At 47.3% G+C, this 21,685-nt stretch overlaps 1 protein-coding gene across 2 annotated transcripts in view; it reads left to right on the top strand.

Annotated features, from left to right (window-relative positions):
• The window catches only part of MRRF (mitochondrial ribosome recycling factor), a 67,201-nt gene extending 49,836 nt beyond the window's left edge, over positions 1 to 17,365 (top strand). Inside the window, exon 7 of one of the 2 annotated variants that reach the window (XM_029202994.1) lies at positions 16,815 to 17,365. In XM_029202994.1, coding sequence (XP_029058827.1) covers positions 16,815 to 16,871 — 57 coding nt within the window. In that variant the 3' untranslated portion in view covers positions 16,872 to 17,365. Of the gene's footprint in view, positions 1 to 5,483; positions 7,708 to 16,814 lie in introns of those variants that run through there. The other variant, XM_029202996.1, reaches the window with a different exon arrangement.
• The last annotated feature ends 4,320 nt before the right edge of the window (positions 17,366 to 21,685 follow it).

Consider the following 21,685-nt stretch of genomic DNA (forward strand, 5'->3'; position numbering starts at 1 on the left):
GAGGGAGGGAGGGAGGGAGGAAGGGAGGAAGGAAGGAAGGAAGGAAGGAAGGAAGGAAGGAGGGAGGGAGGGAGGGAGGGAGGGAGGGAGGAAATACTATTACTGTTTTGTGCCTAACCTTTATGGATTTTTTTTCTCCACATATCTGAGTAAAGCCACTGTAATGATGGTCATTCTTATTCTTTCATTCAGATAAGTGTTTTCTTCATCCCACACTGAAGGGATATGTGAAACAATGTTAACATTTTTGGTAATGCCTTCAAATGGGGATCATTTTGTTTAACTTCTTACAGAAAAGCTTGAGTAAAGTAAATATTAATTGTCTTTTTGCACACTTCATTTTGTCCTTTTTCCCCAACAGAAGGCACCGATCTGGAGTTTTGGGTGTGATTTTTTTGTTTTTATTTATTTATTTATTTATTTTAAATAAGCAAGGCAGGGGCTGATTGTTGCTGATTGTTGCTTTATCAAAAAGTTTTTTTAAATGTATTTGTTTACTTTGTTTCTGAGCAGTGTAGGCTCATTGTAGAAAATGTAGAGGATTCAGAAGACTATTCTTAAAAATGGAGAAAAATTCACCCCATAGTCCCACATTTGGGGATGTTTCTCCTTCCCCCTTCCCCTTTTTTAACTACATAGTTTTTAACATGATTGAAAACTTATAGTTTACGTACAATTTTGTATCCAGCTTTTTATTTTCTGTTTAGCATTGACTATTAGCATTTTCTTTTCCTTAAAAAAAGTCTTTGTAAACAGCCTCATTCTGATGGTTGCAAAATAGTCCATCTTGTGGTTATACCATAATTCACTTTCATAAGCCCTCTTGTTGAACATTTAGTTTGTTTAAACATTTTTTGTTATAAATAAGGTTGCAGTGAATATTTTTATAGATAAATCTTTGTTGAAATGACTTCCCTAGGGTAGAGTCTCATGTGTGGAATTATGGCATAAAGGGGCTGCATATTTTTAAGGTTCTTGATATGTGCTGTCTAAATCACTTGCAGCGTGTTTAGAATATGTATATTTTAAAAATTTTTTGCCTTTCTAATCCCTAACACTTGAACCTAGAATTTTTAATGTGAACTTAAAATGTTGCTCATCTTAGAAGTATTGTTTTTACTTCCACACTCTGCAGAAAAGATTTATTCTTTCTATAAATCCATAAACCTTTCTAGAGGATAATGTAGTATATACCAAAACCCATACAATTTCTGATTCATTGACTTAGGGATTTATTTAAAATAAGTTATCAAGGGCTTCCCTGGTGGCGCAGTGGCTGAGAGTCCGCCTGCCGATGCAGGGGACACGGGTTTGTGCCCCAGTCTGGGAAGATCCCACATGCTGCGGAGCGGCTGGGCCCGTGAGCCATGGCCGCTGAGCCTGCGCGTCCGGAGCCTGTGCTCCGCAACGGGAGAGGCCACAACAGTGAGAGGCCCGCGTACCGCAAAAAATATAAAAATAAAAAAATAAAGTAAAGTAAAATAAGTTATCAAGAATCTTATCTACAGCAGTGTCCATTGATGTATTATGTATAATAGAAAACTAGAAACTGTCTAAATTTCTGATAGTAGGAAAATAGCTTGCTTTACATCCATTCACTGGAATCTCTATATATAGACAGTTATACTTTACAGATACAGTAAATGCTTTCGGAATGTATTTTTTTTAAGGTAGGTTACACTATAATATTCCATTTTTATAATGAAAAAATATCATGTATGTGAAAAAGTTGGCAGCTTATTTACTTCAAAATGTTAATGGTGGTCATTTGGATTATGAACAATTGTAATTTTATTCTTTTTTTTTTAATTTCCAAAATTCTTTTGAGTCAGATTTTTTTAAGCTGTATTATAAAAGTGTTTCATCTTTGGTATATAAGAATAAAAGGGTTCAGTTGTAGGTCCTGTTCCTGCAGTCACGTCTGATCCCCACCTCTCCTCTACAATCTTCCCAACCCCCAGCCCAGGCCAGCTCTGCTGAGGAAGGGCCAGGGTCTTCCCACTTGGGACTCTGACATCTGTCAGCCTGCTGTTTCACCTTCACTTTAGTCGCCATAAATGGGTCTGCTGAACATTAAAGCACTTGGCAGAAACCACCAGTAAATCTGGCCAAGATCCTTTCACTGCCGCTTTTCTCTGAGAAACAGAGCCGCTCTGAAGTGAAGCTGGGTGCTAGTGGGGCTGAAGGGCTCCTAGCAGACTGTGCAGGCAGGCAGGCAGGCAGGAAGGCTGGACTGAGTGAGGCAGTGGGTGGGAGCAGCACCCACCGGCACTGTGGGCGTCCTGAGCTTTGCTCCCCAGGCCTGCCCCAGGGGTGTATTGTGTGCTCTCGCCCGTCTCCCTTTTCTGTCTCTGCCTTTCATTTTCCTGAACGTATAAGGAGCCAACGTGATGATGACGATCATGACCATGACAGTGATGATGATGTTGATGACGACGTTATCATCTTTTTGAGGCAGCATGTTGTAACGGAAAGGGCTCTTGCTCTGGAGTCAGACTGGGCTGGATTCGAATTCTGGCTCTTTCACTTCTCAGCTGTTAAGGTCAGCAAACGGCTTCACCTTTCTGGGCCTGTTTCCTCATCTGTAAAGTGGGAGAAGTAATGCGTATCTCACAGGATTGGTAAGAGGACCAAATGACACAACACACTTTCAAGTAGCCAGTATGGTTGCTGGTCTTCAGTAATTGCCCTCTTTGCCATCCTACTCCTGTCTCTCTCAACCGTATGGCTTTGAATATGGGAACGGGATTAACTGTTTTAATGAGTCTAGCACAGCCTCCCTTGAATGAGGAAGGACTAGGCCAGGTTCTGTGGGCTCCCCAAAGGGAGTAGCAGCATTAAACTGGCAATCAGGGGTAGGTGAGTTCTGAGCCAAGAACTCACCTACCCCTGATTTTTTATGTGATCTTGGGCAGGTCAGTTAACATCTGTGCCTTCGTCTACTCCTCTGTATAATGGGGATAATACCTGTCCCACCTGCCTTATAGTAGAGGTATGTAACGTTGTTGGATTTGAACGAAGTAACAGAGGACAAAACATTTCTGCATAGTGTGAACTACTGTGCAACTGTCAGGTGAAATCATTAATATTCACAGTATATTAAAGGGAGACAATAATAGTATTTCATACATTTTGAGGATTATGTGAAATAATGCATGTAAAGCTTTTAGCCCAGTGTTGGGCTCCTAGTAAATAGATGCTGTTGTTGGTATCCTTGTTGTTGTTAATCATCGTTATGTTAAGATGGAGAAGAGGAACTTGCAGGTGGACTGTCCCAAGGGCACTTTGTGCCTATAATACGGCAGAGAGTTAGTAAATATTTTCATCAATTGATTAGTTTGAAAAGAAGTCAGAAAGTGATAGTAAAAATCAGAGTAACACAAGCAACATTTGCATAGCAAATAACCAGTTTAAATGTACTTGTATATTCATGATTTTGTTTAACCCTCACAGTTACTCTCTGAGGAAGGGAGTAGCATCCCCATTTGAGAGATGAGGAAACTGAGATTCAAAGTGGGAACTTGCACATTGTCACCCCACTGAGAATTTAACCCATGACGCATGTTATCAGATTGTTCCTGTAGGTACTCTTCCTCCCCCCAGTCCCAGTCTCTGGCCCCAAACACCATTTTTCCAGAGGAGGCTTGCAGCCCTCGTTCCTGGCCATCCCAGGCTGCCACCCTGCAGGTGCTGAAGTGCTGCTGGGCACCACGCCACACCCCATGCAAGGCGGCTGCTCGGGGTGGGGGCACAAGAAGCCTGTCAAGGGTTTGTGTCGGCTGAGTGAGGAGGCCCAAGCGGCTGTTTCAAGCTGGTCCTGTTCCGGAGTGCCCGACAGCCCCAGTGGAAAGCCTTGTTCTCCCCACTACAAAATATGCAGCTGCTGCTATGGCAAGAACCTGGCTGTCCCCCTGCCTGGAACCAATTGCTCCAAATCCTTTCCAGTGCATTTATTTCCCAGTTCCTGGCCAGGGCCTGTGGTCTGCAAATAAAGATGTCACACAGCCGCTGTACGGCTGAGCACACAGATCCTGGGCACCACGCAGCCCCCTTCAAAGCTTCCTGCCTGAGGCTTCCTGCCTGAGGTCCCTTTAGACATGAGAGGGAGGCTGCAACACTCACTAAATTCTGTACTGTGTTTTGTTTTTCATTCTTTGAGGGAGTATATGTTTATTGCAGAAAGTGTGGAGAATATAGAAAAGCACAGAAAACTAATAATGATTCATTTAGCAAATATTTCCTGAGCACTTGCTATGTACTAAGTTTTATGCTAAATGTGACAGATACCGACATGAATAATACATTTCCTGTCTTCCCATCACTAAAAGATAATCACTATTAACATTTTGACACATTTTCTTTTAGTTTAAAAAACGTGTATTTTTAACGTATTTGAGATCATTTCTACTATGTATATACACATTTTGTATTCTGCTTTTTCTTTAATTCAAGGGTAACATGAGCATGTTTCCATGATATTATAAATAATATCTTGAAACATTATTTCTTTTTCTCTGATTACAAAAGCAATCCAGGCTTGTTATAAAACAGACATTTCAGAGCTATATACTGGAATGTTATTTATATTTATACCCTCTCCAGTCTTAACCCTTTTTAACAGCTGTATGTATTCAATTACATGTGCTGTCATTTTAAATTTTCTGATTTATGATTATAAGCTTTGGTATATATCTTCGCATATAGAACTTAAGAACATTTTCTCGGATTCCATTTATGTGGTAATTTCCCAGTTGAGAGAGTTTGGGGTTAAAAAATGGTAATAAGAACATTTGCATCAATTTGAATTCCTATCGGTGATATGTGAGTTTATCCATTTCACCATAGCTCTGGCATTGAATATTATAATTAAAAACCACAACATCAAATTTTGTTAACTATGATAACTGAATTATGTCTTGTTTTAATTTGCACTTCTTCAGTGTCTATTGAATTTTCCATGTTTGTTAACCAGGGGTACTTCAGCTTTTTTCAGTACTTTTTTTCTGCTTGTCTCTTGGGATCTTAATATTCTCCTTATTAATTGGTATGAGGGCTTTATATAGCAGAGTGTCTGAGGTGTAGGAAATTCTAGATGTTCATTAAGGGACAGATAAGACTGGCTTCTCTGTACTCTGTAATAATAGTTAACTATTTTGGGCTGTGCAGTCAGACTACCTGGGATTAAAGTCTGTCATTGCTGCGTTCTAGCTGTGTATCCTGAACAAGTGATTTTAACTGCCTCAGTTTCCTCCTCTGTGAAATGGGAATGATAATACTATCACATGGTATCTATTTCTTGCTGTTAGGAGCCACTAAGAGTACGTATACAAAGTTCTCTAGTAGAGTGCCCGGCTGGGATGCAATCCATGTGAGCTTTTGTCACCATTATTATTTCCCAGATAACCTTTCATAGTTCTGGAATATTTCTTCCCCTCCCCTTCTCAGCCCCAGTTATCAGGTTGTCTCATTTTGTGTTTCTGCAGATCAGCCAAATGGCCGACGACACAGTTGCAGAGCTGGACAGACATCTGGCAGTGAAAACCAAAGAACTCCTTGGATGAAAATCCCCCAGGGGCCAGCAGTGCTCCCAAGCCCAGTTTCTAGTGGGTCCCATGGGTGGCAAATTGGCACCTCTCTACCCCATCCACACGGAAGGCTGTCCCCATGCACTTGTCAGTCCTTGGAAGGCCCAGCCTTCCAGTGGGACACTGTTGATTCCCTTCCTCCTGTCCCCTGTCCACCCCATCTGCTCTGGACCTTCTGGCCTGGGTGGCCCTCAGAGAGTCTCTGTTGCTGACAGAGGGCCTTTCCTCAGGCCATTTGCCTTGACTGTGACATCACCGAGCTGTCAGGACCATTGGCAGGCTTGGCACTGCCTGCGCCTCACCTTGGTAGCCTCCTTTTCAAACAATTAGTCAGGCCCTGTCCCCACCTTTGAACTCTGCTTGGGCCAATGTGGGCCTTCACCTGTGCCTGGATACCTTTGCTAGAGGCCCATTTTCTAACCAAACAATAAAATCTAAGTAAATTGATTGGAAAGAATAACAACCGCAAAGGAAAGGATGGACTCAGTCTGAATTAATGATCTCTGAGTACCTATGTGTAAGCATCCAGAGCAGTGCTTTTGCCTCCGAGTCATCACACGTGCTCTTTTCTCTGCCTGGACCATTCTCCCACTCCTCACGTGGCTGGTCCTGTTCATCCTTGGCTCTCAGCTTAGATAGCACTTCCTTGAGGAAGTCTTCGTTTTTTCCCCCAACCTAGGACGCCTGTTATTGGCTCTTCTAGCACTGTCCACTGCTTTTATCTGAACCTTAATTGTTCTTTTTGGTAATTAGTCTGTATATTTTTAGTTTCCTTAGAAGTTAGCATAATGCCTGGAACATAGTAGGCATTCAAATGTGCTGTGAATGAATTGCACGTAGTAGCTACTCAACAAATGCTGGCTTCTTTTCCTTTCTTTCCGGTCTTAACACGGTTATTCTGTCATTTTCTACTCTTTCCTTTGTCCTCAACATTTACTTGGTAATGAGATCCCTGTCCCCAGAGCCTACCTGTTATTGATGGACAAGTGCTTTATTGTGGCTCATCTTTGGGTACTAGGTTAAGTTAGGTTTCCCCCCCAGTAATTTTTTTTCCTTTGTTCTTTTGTTCATTCATTCATTCATTCATAATATAGCCATCATGAGCTAGATACAGTTCTAGGTAATATTTTTAATCTTCACAGTAAACTCACAAGATGCGTATTATCTCCATTTTACAAATAGGAAAACTAAGACTTGACAATATTAGATAACTTGCCCAAAGTGTTAGAGGGTTTCATTATTCATTGTCAGTCTCATTCTACAGAGAGGGGAGGGCTCAGAGAGGTTAAGATTTTTTGCTTGGGGTTATACACAGCTAGCAACTGGCAGACCTGGGAGTCACATTGAGGCCTGATCTCAATTGTGCTCCTCCCACTTCGTCCTGCTGCTGTCCCAAACGGTGAGCACCAACTTTGTGCCAGGTACTGTGCTCTGTGCTGGGAATACAAAGACGGGTGAGATGTCACCCCTGTCTTTGAGAGGTGCATGGTCACTGGCCTGAGCTGCTGTCTATGATGTCTTGGGTGGAAGGTGGGAAGTTTATTACAGTTCTGCCAGATGTCTGCCTTTAGAGAGGAACCCACTCTGGCAGCAGCAGGGCCTGGCTGCCTCCCTTCGAAGCAGCATCCAAGTTATCATTGCTGTTTGACTCCTCTCAGACTCTGTCCTGTGCGAGAGGTAATAAGGGTTGCACTTCTCCCTCTGCTTGTACTGGCAGAGCAGCTGCAGGACAGCCAGCGGGATTCAAGGTCAGAATTAGGTCAAAGATGAAAGAAGCGAACCATAATCTCCTGCCCCGCTTACCTGTCCTCAGTCCAACCCCATTCACCAGCCCTGAGCAGCCATCACACGATCGGAAGTCAGCTGGGGGAGGGACAGGGATAGAAATAGCAATCAAGGAGCCTTTTTTGGAGTAAGCCACATGGCAGGGGCTTTGCAGCAGTCTTTTGTGAGTGGCCGAAATCCCCCAATCACTGCAAATGTGCTTCTCAAAGATGCAGGATTTTTTAATAAACAGAGGAAATGATAAATTATGTTGTAACTCCACTCCAAAGGCATTTGGTTCTTAACAGCCAAATCCTCTGTAGTCTTTAAATAAACAAAAACTTATTTGGTGAACAGACCGGGGAGGGGGGGTAGGGGTGTGGGAGGAGGCGGGAATGAAAGATTTTCTGTACTTGGGTTCCACATGTCAACAATTTCTCTCCTGTGTGTATGTTGGCCAAAGCCGTATATCATGATAAATGAATAAAGGAAAACCTGGAGCCCAGGGCAGTCAGACAGCTCAGCAAATGGCTTTCAGCTGATTGCTCTATTTCAGTTGACATTTATCAGAGAGTTTCTCTGCTACTCTGTGTGTCAGGCCTGCAGTGGTGGCAGGGACAAGTGAGACTACCTGTTTGGATGTGCTGAGGAATGAGTAATGCTGGAGCAATTCATTCTCCCTCCTTCAGTCTCTCTCTTTCAAAAAGAAAAGCTGGGTATGGAAATTCTCACACTTGCCAGAAGAATTAACCACCTCCTCTATTCAGTTCAACAGCTTTCAAAGTCCCACGAAAAATACAGGCCAAAGAGAATTTGAGAACTTTTTTTTTCTGTTTATTTTTTTCTTCTTTCTTCTACGTGTGTGTGTGTTAAAAATACAAAAGAAAGGTATGTGAGAAGTTAAAAGAGACACTTACCACAAGTCCTGAATTGTACTCCCTTTAACAATTAGATGTATATACTTCCAGACCTTTCTCTATGCATGTATAATTTTTAAAAAACAAGGATGGGAACTATTCTGTTCCTGTTTTGAAGCTTGCTGTTTTTTTTTCCCCAGCATATCATGGCCATATAGCCATGTGTGAACAAGTAGATAAAATTCATCCTTTTTCACTGTAATACAGTATTCCTACGGTATTCCACAATAAGGATGTACTGTAACTTATTTTACTATCACTCATATGATATTTTAAAAAATCATTTCACATGCATTGGAAGATGTTTCTACTTTTAAAAAAAATTTTTTTTTTTTTTTTTTTTTGAGAAAAAAGAACCCCTAGTCTAAGTTTATCTCTTTGGTAAGTTCTGCTCTTTATCTCTTTGGTAGATTCTAGTCAGCCGCAGACTAATGTATATTAAGTGTCTCTGTGGACCAGGTACCATGCTGAACACTTTACATGCGTTACTGCATTTAAACTTCCGAACAGTCCTAGTTGGTGTAGGTATTACTCCTATCTGTGTTTACATATTGGAAAACTGAGGTTCAGAAAGGGTATTTAACTTGCCCAAGTCACACAGGTAGTAAGTGCCAAAGTGAAGTTTGAGACTCAGATCTGACTTCAAAGTGGGCTCCTTGATCAGTGTGCTTCAGTTTGTAAGTCTTCACTGAGCACGTACTCAGAATGCACCCAGCACACTTGTGGGCCCTGAAGGTGATATAAGAGAAGCAGAAAGCTCGCTTTGATAAAACAGCTCGTTCTAGTAAAGGACTGCATGTGAAACAGTACAGTGGCTGGCACATAGTAAACAATGAAGAAATGGTAGCTCTTATGGAGCCAGTAAAGATTACATATTTATACCTCCCCTGTTTGACAGACTCCTCTAGAACGTGTCAGAACCAGGGAGAGAGCGGAAAGACCACCCAGCAGTGAATAATGATAATAACAACAACAATAGTATTGACAGCCTCAGTAACTAATGCTGGCTAGGTGCTTATTCATTTTCAAAGTTCTTCTACATCCTTTATCCCATAGAAACCATTGGACGAAGCTTTGCAATTTCTTTTGCTCTAATAATGGCCAGTTTTCATGATGTGTATGAAAAGGTGTACTCTCTATTTTGGTGGGGGAGTACAAGTTTTGTTACATCTACAGGAAATGTATTTTATAGATTATGTTGTTTGGATTTTCTGTATTTTTACTGATTTTTTGACCCCGGATGAGACTTGGGCTGAAAGTGGTATGTTTTAGCCTTCTGTTAACGAGCATCTCTATTTCTTCTTGCATTTCCTGTAATTTCTGCTCTGTGAAAGCGCTGGTGTGTTGTGGTGCTGCAGAGATAGCCTGACTCTTATCTTCTTCGCTCCATTCAGTGCCAGGAGTCTGAGTTCTGTCTTGTCATATATCAAGATCACAGCCCTTGCTTTCCTTTTGTTTAAGTTTGCGTGGTGTATCTTTCCCATTCCTTTCTTTTTAGCCTTTTTGAATCAGTATTTCAGGTGTATTTCTTTTGTAGAGTTGGGTTTTGTTCTATGAACCATTCTAAAACTCCTTTCTTATTTTTATCTTTATTTTTAATTGTTGTAAAATACACATTACATAAAATTTGCCAATTTTAACCGTTTTAAAGTGTACAGTTAAGAGTGTTAAGTACATTCATATTGTTGTGCAACCAATTTCCAGAACTCTTTTCACCTTGTGGAACTGAAGCTCTGAACCCATTAAACAACTCGCATTCCTCCCCCGGCCCCTGGCAACCACCATTCTACCTTCTGTCTCTATGAATTTGACTGCTCTAAGTACCTCATATAAATGGAATCACACAGTATTTGTCTTGTTGTGACTGGCGTATTTCACTTAGCATAATGTTGTAGCGTGTGTCAGAATATCCTTCCTTTTTTTTTTTTTTTTTTTACTTTTTTTTGTGTGTGTGTGGTACGCGGGCCTCTCACTGTTGCGGCCTCTCCCATTGCGGAGCACAGGCTCCGGACGTGCAGGCTCAGCGGCCATGGCTCACGGGCCCAGCCGCTCCGCAGCATGTGGGATCTTCCCAGACTGGGGCACTAACCCGTGTCCCCTGCATCGGCAGGCGGACTCTCAACCACTGCGCCACCAGGGAAGCCCCTATCCTTCCTTTTTAATGCTGAAAAATGTTCTATTTTCTGTATATATGCGACTCCTTTCAATAGGTGACTTCAACCCGTTTATATTTATTGATAATACTGATATGTTTAGTAGAACCCATTTACTCTTTCTTTCTGTGCAATATTAACACTAGGTGACTTGGTGGGGGGTTTTTGCTTTTTTTAAAAAATTTAATTTGTTTTTTTTATATATATACAGCAGGTTCCTATATTAGTTATCTATTTTATACATATTAGCATTAGGTTGAGAAGGGTTGCTTCTGCAGAGAGGAAGTTACTGTTTGTTGAATGAATAAATGAGTGATGATCCTTGTCTCTTATATTCCTTTCTTCTGGTCTCTGTTTTTTGGGTTTTATTTTTAATTTATTTTTGACTGCGTTGAGTCTTTGTTTCTGCTTGCAGGCTTTCTCTAATTGTGGCGAACGGGAGCTGCTCTTCGTTGCGGTGTGCAGGCTTCTCATTGCGGTGGCCTCTCTTGTTGTGAAGCACGGGCTCTAGGTGCGTGGGCTTCAGTAGTTGTGGCACGCGGGCACAGTAGTTGGTGGCTTGCGGGCTCTAGAGCGCAGGCTCAGTAGTTGTGGCGCGCGGGCTTAGTTGCTCCGCGGCATGTGGGATCTTCCGGAACAAGGGATCCAGCGGGTGTCCCCTGCATTGGCAGGCGGATTCTTTAACCACTGTGCCACCAGGGAAGTCCCTAGTCTCTGTTTTAATCCATCCTGTGCTGTTAGGTTAGATCAACCTGAAACACAGCCTTTATGATGTCACTCTTCTACCCCAGAACCTTCCATGGCTCCCCATTGCCTGCTGAATTATGTCCAAACTCTTCTCCCTGGCATTCAGTAACTTCTGCAGTCTCTCTCTTTAGCTGTGATACACCTCCCACGACTACTCTAATAATACAGCTAGTGCCTACGCTGAATGGAATTATTAGCTTTTCTAACATTTTGTGCTGCTTTTTTTCACCTCCATGTCTTTTCTTGGGCTCTTTTCTTTGCCTGGTGTGTGCTCCTTTAAATCCTTGCGCAACCCAGTAGGCAAAATTTCTATCTAACCTTTAAAGGCCTTGGTCCCGCATCCTTCCTTGCACCAACCTATCCATTTCTTTAACTATTCCTCCTCATCCTGCCACCTGCGTATGCCATCCACTTGGATGGGCCTCATGCACCCGAACTCCGCCGGCCCTGCTCGGATTGCAGGTGCCCCCCAGGCTTGCTCCCTGTCCTGCGTTTCCTCGGAATGGCATCACCTCCACCCAGGTGCCGAGCCGGGACATCAGGAGCCACCTGTGCTCCCCCTCCCTCACCCCCTCATCCAGTAAGTCACCAGGTCCTGTCAGTTCCGGCTACAAAGTGCTCTGCTTTCCTTTCTGGGTGCACCCTTGAGTGGTGTGAACCACCCTTGAGTGGTGCGACCCCGGGAACAGATGTGGCACATGTCCCAGGCAGGCCTTGCTGGCTCTCCGGCCCTGCCTCTGAGGCAGAGCACCACTGGCACTAGGTGAGCCTTGTGTAAGTCCCCTGAAAGGAAGCCCCCTGATTTTTAACCTTTGGTCCCCTGACTAGCACAGTGCTGGGCGCAGAGCAGGTGTTAAGGAAATGTTTGTCCGATTGTAATGGGCCTGCCAGGCCTTGAATACAAATGAAGTCAGTTTGTATCAGTAACCCAAAGTTTCTCTATAATTACTCTTACCTGCTTGCTGAGACCTCCAGCCTCGCCTCGGGAGTTTCTGGGCATCTCCTAACGGCTTCCTCCCAAGCGTCCAGGATCCCCGGCACCCACCATACTCCTCTCCCACCCAGGCTACCCTTGCTGGCGCCTGTGGCCACGAATGCCACTTGAGCAGGCTCGCCTGTGCTCCTACTGGGAGTGTCAGCTTCGGTGACAAGAGTGTTGGCTCCTGGGCTTGTGATGCCTGAGCATGTTAGATGGGATCTCTGAAGAAAGGAGGAGAAGTTTCCTTCCCTAATCCCAGGCTGCCCTCCGGATCAGCTGAAATCACCCCCTCTTTGCTGTTAAGAATAACAAGTCCTGGGCTTTTGCTATGTATTAGGCAACTCTAGAGATGATTAGTTTGCTCATTTTAGAAATGAGGAAACATGAAGCACAGAGAGGTTAAGTTACTTGTTCAAAGACACACAGACCAGAGGAAGACTTAGAACACAGGGAGTCTGGTGTCTGCCCACCTCAATACATTATTTTAAGTAAGAGACCAGAGGAGCTAGAAAGGACCTTGTGAGGTGCTGAAGTGGCCAGTGAGAGCTCGTGCGCTGTCCCAGTTTTGCCCTTTCCAACATCAGTAAAGGTCCTGCCACTTCCCTATGGGTACCAAGGAAGGGCTTGGACAAGATCAGTGGTTTCCACCTCAGCCAGAGAACCGCTGCTGCTCCCTGACAACATTTACACCCATTTGAGGCAAAATAAGTAAGACAAAGGCAATGTAGCAAATGTTTCCATAAAGTTAAATTTATTTAACTTAAAGGACTATTCTGTATTCTTTATTTTATTTTATTTTATTTTATTTTTTTGTGGTACGCGGGCCTCTCACCGCTGCGGCCTCTTCCGCTGCGGAGCACAGGCCCCGGACGCGCAGGCCCAGTGGCCATGGCTCACGGGCCTAGCCGCTCCGCGGCATGTGGGATCCTCCCGGACCGGGGCACGAACCCGCGTCCCCCGCATCGGCAGGCGGACTCCCAACCACTGCGCCACCAGGGAAGCCCTTATTCTGTATTTTTACATCTTGCTCTTCCTACTTTTGTTTTTGGTGTTAAAATATTCTTTCTGTAATGGAATGGTAAGAAGTTGGTAATACTAAGGAAAAAAAAATCCTCGCTTAGAAAACTCAACAGTTGGTCACCTTCTGTTGGTCCCCTCCATTTTTTTTTTAACTGTACCGATGCATGAATCCCACAATCTGGGAGCTGTGGGACCTCCCGCCTACTCCTAGAGCTGACACCCCCCGAGGCTGTCATCCCAGGGAAGCCGGAGCTGTAACCTGGGAGAGAAGCGAGGGAGGGAGGCGGTTTGGCCTCTGTGGGTGTCAGGGACCCAGTGGGTGAGCAAGCAGTGGCCGTGAGGCAGGGGTTGGAACAGGACAATAGTCAATCAGCAGGGTTCAGAGACCCTCCAGGGAGGATGGATGAGCAGGGAGAGGTGAGTCAGGGAGAGGAGAGAGGGAGACAGAGACCGACAGGGAGAGACAGAGAGATGCACGCAGGGCCAGAGGGAGGGAGGGAGAGGGGCAGAATCAGAGAGAGACAAAGACACGCACGCCCGCATGCACCCCTGCACGTGTACAAGCACAGGAATCAGCAGGTAGAGACTGAGACGGTCACAGAAACAGCAACAGATGGTGACAATGAGACCATTAACAAGTATTCCTAAAGAGAGACACTGGATAAGCAGAGATGGAGACACAGAGGGAGCTAGAGGAGTACACACAAAGAGAGAAGGCGACAGAAAGCCAGGGAGAGAAACAGAGAGATGGTTTAAAAAAATAAAAAGGAAAGAAAGAAAAGAAAAATGGAAAGAGACACACACCTAGACGCGGGCTAAGCAAGGCAGGCAGAGACAGAGAGTGGGAGAGAGTGAGCCAGGCGGGCGGCTTTGCCGTGCGGGGCTCCCAGGTTTGCAGCGCAGGGTGTGGGTGGAGGAAGAGGCAGCACCAGCCGGGCCAGGGCTGCAGGGACCAGATAAGGGCGCCTGCCAAAAGAAAGCAGGGGAAGGAAAGACGTTTACGAATCCCAGGGGGGAGAAAGCCAGGGAGGCTGCCCCAGGCCTGGGAGAACAATGGGTACTTGACTTCAGTGGGTCATTAATGAGACAATTAATGGAAAGAGTAACAGAGGCCTCCCCAGGGAGGACTTGGAGAGTGGATAAGTGGAATTATTGTGAAGGCTGTGCGGGTGGTTCTAAGGGGGGGGCCTGTCCCCACAATCCCAGATGTCCAGCATGCCAACTGCAGATTCCTGGCCTGAGGCATGGGACCTCCCCCAGCTCCCCCCTCAAGTGCCCTGTGCTCCCCCACCCTGGACCCCTGCCAGCCCCCAGATGGGCCCCAGCCTCCCTATCCCATGCTTTTGCTGCTGTTGCTCTGTCTACCTCCAGTGTTATCCCTTGATTATCTGCATCCGTGGAAACCCTACCCATTCCAGGGATAAATAAATGCGGTGCATCCATCCAATGCAATGATGAGTCAGGGCCATATGTTTCAATAAGAATAGGGCTCCCGAAACATATTCTAAGGGGCAGCGGAAAAAGCAAACGGAGTCATATAAAAAGTGTGACACCACTTATGTAAATTAGAATGACTGGAACACAAAGCAGTTCTTTTTTAAACTATGCCTGTCTTTATTTTGCATTATAAAATTGTCTTTTTAAAGGGAGGGTTGTGAAGGGATACTTTCCAAATTCATAATGGTAGATTGCTACTGGGCGGTGGGGGGATGACTTAAAGGATACCTAATGTCATCTCACATATATAGATATAGCTGAAAACTTGACAGTGTGGTAACTTGGGGTTGTGAAAATAGAAGTGCTTGTTACCTTCTTTTCTGTCTTTTTTTTTTTTTCCTATACTTAAAAAAATTTTTTTGATAGAGACAGAGACATCCTGGCCATCCTCCAGACACCTCCTACAGGAAGCCTTCCAGGAACTCACCTCCCAATCAGATGTGGTCTCCCTTTGCCCCGGTGCCAAACTCTCAAGGCTCACAGCACTTTCCCTCTTGTGTTTCTCTTTGTGACTGTGTTTCCCATGGACTGTCTTCTGCACCGGGCTCCTGTCAGCACAAGGCTGGCGCAGAGGTAGTGCCCAGGGATGCCTGTGAGACTGAACCTCACTCTCCTTCCCACCGCTATAGGAGGCAGCCCACCAAGCTCTGCTCACATCTTAGACCCAACACACAATTGGTGTTGGTGGGTGGGGGGGTCCTGAAAGTCAAAACATGGCTTTCAGAATGGAGATATAGGGAGGAGAGCAGCTGCCATTCAAAAATGTTCACGGAGGAAGGAGGAGGTCTCGTTTACTGTGACCAGGAAATCTTCCCACCCTGGTCAGCTGACTGTGGCACCATTGCTAACAGAGCCTCAAGCCAGAGTCCCAGCAGAGTCCCCCCTGCATCCCCAGTGGGACATAAAGGCATTTGGCTCCTTCTACCCAAATCTACCCACTAAGCCCCCGAATTCGACCCAGTGAATCCCAGTTGCTGGTAAAATGGAGCCATTGTGGAGGTGGCAGGAAGGCCCAGTCCTGGCCCACCTACCCGGGCAGACATGGGCCCATCCATCACAGCAGCGCCATTTACTGAGCGATTCCTCTGTTCCAAGCTACATTATCTCATTTAATTCTCACAGTAACCCCTGTTTTACAGGAAAGACCTTAGAAAGGCTGACTTGCTCAAGGTCACAGGATGGCAGTAAGGGTTAGAGCTGGGACTCCAGTCTCGGGTCTGGGTGGTGGGGCTCCTTACTTCTAGGCAGCTCCCTCATTGTACAAAAGGGGATACTGAGACCCAGAGAGGGAAGAACTCATGCATTAACAGCATAAGTGAGTGCCAGAGCTGGGACTTGATCCCAGATTTCCTGACCGCTTACCCACCCACCTGCCCCAGGCTGCCCAGTGGAGTCTACCATATAGCAGGATTTTTTTTTAATTTATTTGTTGATTGATTGATTTTTGGATGTGTTGGGTCTTCGTTTCTGTGCGAGGTCTTTCTCTAGTTGCAGCGAGCAGGGGCCACTCTTCATCGCGGTGCGCGGGCCTCTCACTGTCGTGGCCTTCTTGTTGTGGAGCACAGGCTCCAGATGCGCAGGCTCAGTAGTTGTGGCTCACAGGCCTAGTTGCTCCGCGGCACGTGGGATCTTCCCAGACCAGGGCTCGAACCTGTGTCCCCTGCATTGGCAGGCAGATTCTCAATCACTGCGCCACCAGGGAAGCCCTATAGCAGGATTTTTAATCCACTGGGCTTGGCAGTGTCATTATGCCTTCATGGGACATAAAACTGTAGGGTTTGGGGAGGAGGGAGGGACCTTGGAGATCATCTTGTTTGATTCCCTCTTTGTCGTGATAAGGAATTTAAGGCCGAAGGAAGGCAAGTGACTCACAGGGCCTCTTTGATGTCAGGAAGTCCAGGCCAAAGAAACCAGCCTCCTGACCCACGCAGTCCCTTGAGTTCTCGAACATATTGACCCCAACTTTAAAGCCCATTTTAATAATCGGTACCTTGGTAGCCAAACCCGGAGCAGATTGGAAAGTATAAACTAGAACGTGGAGGAGAGCTTCGTCCACACCGAGATATCTGTTAAATGCTGAATACATGAATGAATGAATGAATGGCTGCCAGGCTGATTTCTGCCTCCCACCTGGTTTTCCTTCCTCTGTCAGATTAATCGTCTTAAACCAGACTTTGCCATGACGTGGCCCTGCTCAAGAGCTGGATAACTCCCCATCGCCTGGATAACTGAATCACCTCCTTCGTTCCTTCATTACGGTGGAGGCCCCTCCGACCCGTTGTCCATATGGTGAACTGTTCAAAATGCAAATCGTGCTGCTCCCCTTCACAGCTCCCTATACCCTCCAGACAAAAGCCCCAGATTCTCACCCCCAGGTCTTAACTGCAAGGTTTGACTTGGACCGTCTTTCCAATCCCACCTCACAGCAGGCTCTCCCTTCCTCTGGCTCCAGCTGGCTCTGGCTGTGACTTCTCTCAGGTGGCCACACGTGCCTGTCGCTTCAGGGACACGCCATTCCCCCTGCCTGGGGCACTCCAGACCCTGCCCCACCTGGCTCACTCCTATACATCCTTTAGCTCTCAACCTAATGTCACCGCTTCCAGACAGCCTTCCCTGACCTCCCCAGATGGGATTCATACCCTCCGTTGGCAGTTCCCCACAGCCAGTCGTCTGTCCCCAGCACTGCACCATCCCATTTGATTATACCTAACATCTTCAATGCCTGTATTCTGCCCAGACTGTGAGCTCCAAGTGGGCAGCGCCTGTCTTATTCACCAGCATGGGCTTAGTGCCGGAACAAAGCCTGGCACACGCTGTGTCCTCAATAAGTATTTGATGAATGATTGAAAAAGTAGATTTGGCTCTTTGTAGAAATTGATTTATTCATTCAACAAATATTTATTGAGCATCTACTACATGTCAAGCATGGTTCTCCACACCCCACAGTGGTGAATAAACCACCACAAAGTCCCTGCCCTCATGGAGCTTACAGTCTACTTGGAAGAGGCAGACATTAGAGAGATAAAGAAGTAACACAAGGCCAGGCATAAGTGCTGTGAAGGGGAATAAAGCAGGGGTAAGGGAAAAGCACTCAGTGTGTAGGTTTGGTGGGAGGTTGCCAGTTTCGATGGGGTAGTCAGGGAATGCTGCATCTAGGAGGTGACATTTCAGTGATGAGCCAGGGCTCCTGAGAAACACAGAGCCTCTGCCTCCCTTGGGCAGGCTGGGCCCTAGGTGTGTCCAGGCATAACAGTCCCAGATCCCCAAACCCTCCCTGCCTCCCAAGGGCAGAAGCAAAAGGAACCCAGAAGAGGACTTTGGCCAAGGTTTTGAGGCGGGTGTGGAAGCCCAGAGCTGCTCTTCACAACAGCCATGATTGGGCTCCTTCTGCGTGGCGAGAGGCGGCGATTGCTTTGTGCACCAAGGACTCGGCTGATTGTGGCCGGGCGATTGACACCCACAGACCGCGGCCGCCAGGGTTTACCGCGCACGCCAGCCCCGCGGCGGGCCGTGCGCAACGCGGCAGCCCAATCTCGCCTCCTATATTCAGAGTTGATTAGACGCTATTTCTGCCTGGATTTTCAGAAGGCTCAAGAGCTTTTTTAATCACTACAGTGGCTCATTACGGTTTTGCAGTGACACTCATGTCCTTCAGTTCTCTTCTCAGATTAGATTCTATAGTCAGATGAATATTGGATGATTTCATTACATACAAATGCAATCAACAGTTTTGCATAAATTTCTTCTCTTTTCTTGAGTTTCAATTGACCCCAGCACCCATGGTGGCAGGCACGATCCACATGCAAATGAGCTGGGTTTGCAGCCGTGGAGAGGGGCCTGCAGGAGGCGGGCACTCACACCAGCCCGGGAGGGAGCCGGGATGGCTCAGGTTCGGGAAAGGGGCCTGGGGGGAGGGGATGCCACCGCGGCCAAGGCGGGGCACCCCCTTCGGATGATGTTCCTGCAGGTAAACTGAGGCACGGGGATGCTCAGAGCCGGGCAAAGAATGGAATGTGGAGTTTCAGGCCCGGCGTCTGGGCGGGGAGGCGTGCCCTCAGGATGCTCGGGGCGGTGTCTACTTGACAACTGGTGTGGGCATGTTTCAATATTTTTACAACTGGCAGGACCTTAACAGTGCATTCCAGCTGCATGTTAGCTCTGACCCGACGAAGGCTGCTGCTTTAGTAGTAGTAGTCGTCGTCCTACCATCATCATCGTTTCTCCTGGAGGGCTCGAGCTATTGCCCTGCGGGCGATCAGCAAACGTCTACAAAAGGCACACAGGAAACTTGGGAGCCTGGGGCAGCTGCCCTTGCCTCACTTCCATGATTTCTCTCCTTCTCCTTTGGGTGAAGGGGCAGGATAGTCTCATAATTGGGCCTGGGCAGGCTCCCAGTCTCTCCCTTATCTGGTGACGGAATCCTGTGGACGCGTCTGGCAGCCTGTGCTTGCTCTCCCCTGGGGCTGAGGAGCTTCCTGCCTGCAGCGAGCCTGGTCCGGCTTTCTCAGCTCCTTGCTGACCAGGTGAACCTGACCTCGTACCCTGGGCCCACAGCCCACCTCTGCTCCCTCCTCCCTCTGACCCGTGACACCCCCTGAGGTCTACAGTGCAGACTGTGCTCTGCCAAGTCACCTTTTCTAGGGCTGGGCTTCTCGACTCCTGCAGCGTCTCCTCCCAGGAGGTAGCCTCCAGCCTCCTACCAGGTCTGTCCTCCAGATGCTCCTGTTGGCTGTCAGGGTTCATAGTCCAGGCCTGGACTCAACACCAGGCATGAGGCTGGAGGGTAACGTGGGGATTAAGCTCTGTGTGTGGTCAGGGGACCCAGGGCCAACAGCTGTGCACCTCTCAGGGAGCGGGCTGGGGGTAGGGGAGAACCAGGAAGGGAACAGGATGTTCGGGCCTGAGGGTTGTCCAGGACAGGGGTCTGTGCATCTCAAACCTCACTTCCTTCAGGTAGGTTCTTTTTTCAAAGCTCCCGTGTACACAGACATGTTACAGTCAGTGTAGGATCAGGGACCCAGAGAGAGGCATGTGGATGCACAAGTGGCCGGGTTCCCATCCCATCAGGGATGTGACCCAAGCTTCAGTCTTCATCATGGACACAATGGAACCTTGAAGTGGATAGAGCCAGAGCCACACCCGTGGGCATGGATGGGACACATCTGTGCTACCACAGCCCCAGGCTCAGGCCCTTGCCTATCACTGCCCTCCGCTCCCCAGAGTGGGGTTAGAGAGATCCAGGAGTCTGAACAGAAGCAGGGGAGCCCTGTACTGCTCCCATGTTGCTGGTGGGTCCACTGAGGTCCAGAGGGGGGAAGGTCAGGCAAAGAGCCACACAGCATGAAGCCAGAGCCTCCTGACACAGTCTGAGGCTGCTTCCCGGCTCCCCCTGGCTGCTCCTGAGGACCGTTCCCTTGCCATTCTGTCCTTCTGTGCACAGTCACGAAGGGCCCTTCTTCCCCAGCTGAATGGATCCACCCCTCACTGCCTGTGTGTCCGCCGTCTGCTGCTTTTCAGTCTCCCCAGGCTCTTCTTTCTGTCTGCATCTCTGTGTGCAGTTTTTTCCCTGTCTCTCTCTGTCTTCATCCTTGAGTCTGTCTCTATGCCCCTTCCTCCCCTTTCTCTCTCTGCCCCCATCCCTCTTCCCATCTCTCTACATCTGACTGCCGGGTCCCTTCGCCAGGCCACATCTGCTCCTTGCTCTCAGCTGCTGTGTGACCAGAGCTGGCCTCTGTCTGGGGTTGGAAGATCTGAGACCCCCTGGGCTGTCCCCCTTAGATCTGTGGTCCCTGGAAGGAGGAGCCTGTGGGAGGGGGTTGGTTTCTGAACTTTTTGGGGCCTTCCTGCAGTGGCCAGCACTGGGCCATTCATTTTCTCTCCCAGGCAAGGACAGCAGGAAAGCAGCCATCTCTCTTTCATCACAGAGCTATTCTCACGCCAGCCTAGGAGAGGGGGCTGGGAGGTGGGCGTGGCAGTGTTGAAGAGGGCTCCCATTGATTCCGCAGTCAGGTGGGGGTCATCCTATCCAGGCCCCCAACTTTCAGCTGCCGTCTCTGGTGGAAGCTCCATGACTACCCATCTTCCCTCCAGGTCCTCCTGGCAGAATGTACCTGGTCCACCAACCCAGTGGAAATCTGGTTTGCACCCACCTCGTTACCTTTTCCTGCTCACCTCTGTCTCACCCAGGCACAGAGGAGTGCTTTCCTTTGATGGACCTGCTTTCTGACTCTGTGCCTCGGTACATGCAAGGCAGAGAGTAAAAGGCTGGGCTCCAGAGGCTGGCAGGTCGGTGCCGAATCCCAGCTCTGCCGCTTGCCAGCTGGGTTGTCTCGGGCAAGCGACTTAACCTCTCTGAGTCCAGTGTCTTCCTCCGTAAAATGCAGATAACACTCCTTCCCTTGCAAGACTGTCACGAGGACTGATAATTTATGTGAAAGTACCTGGTCCAGAGCTGGGCACAAAGTAGACAAGTGTTAAGCATTTGTTGTGGAAAAACGAATGGGTAAATAACAAATGAATAGTAGAATTGAGACCTGTATAAGTGGGGGGTGTGCGGAGGGAATGCCAGGTGTCAGGAATGGCACAGGCAAAGGCATGGAGGTAAGAGGTCTTGGAGAGGGACCAGGGAGCCATGAGTGCTCAGTACGGATGCAAAGCCCAAAATCCCAAAGGGGAGTGTCAGGTAGCAGGGATGGGAATGGCCAGAGGATAAGGAACTTGCTGAGAGTCAGTGATGCACCAGGCAGCTAAGAGTAACTGTAGCAGCAGCCGTCAGGAGTAGAGGCCCTGCGCTGAAGCACTTACAAGCATTAGCTCATTTAATCTTCACAACACCCCTGTGAAGGAGGTGCCATTATTATTCCCACTTTACAGATGAGGAAATTGAGACCTGGAGAAGTGACTTTCCTGGGTCACACAGCTACTAATTGTCCCTGCCAGGATTTTTTGTTTTCAATACTCCTTGCTATGAACTGAACTGGGAGCCCTGAAAATTCATATGTTGAAGCCCTAACTTTCTTTTTT

The sequence above is a fragment of the Monodon monoceros genome, unplaced genomic scaffold (assembly GCF_005190385.1).
Source record: "Monodon monoceros isolate NGI ecotype Baffin Bay Population unplaced genomic scaffold, NGI_Narwhal_1 Super_Scaffold_5, whole genome shotgun sequence".
Taxonomy (NCBI): Eukaryota; Metazoa; Chordata; class Mammalia; order Artiodactyla; family Monodontidae; genus Monodon; species Monodon monoceros.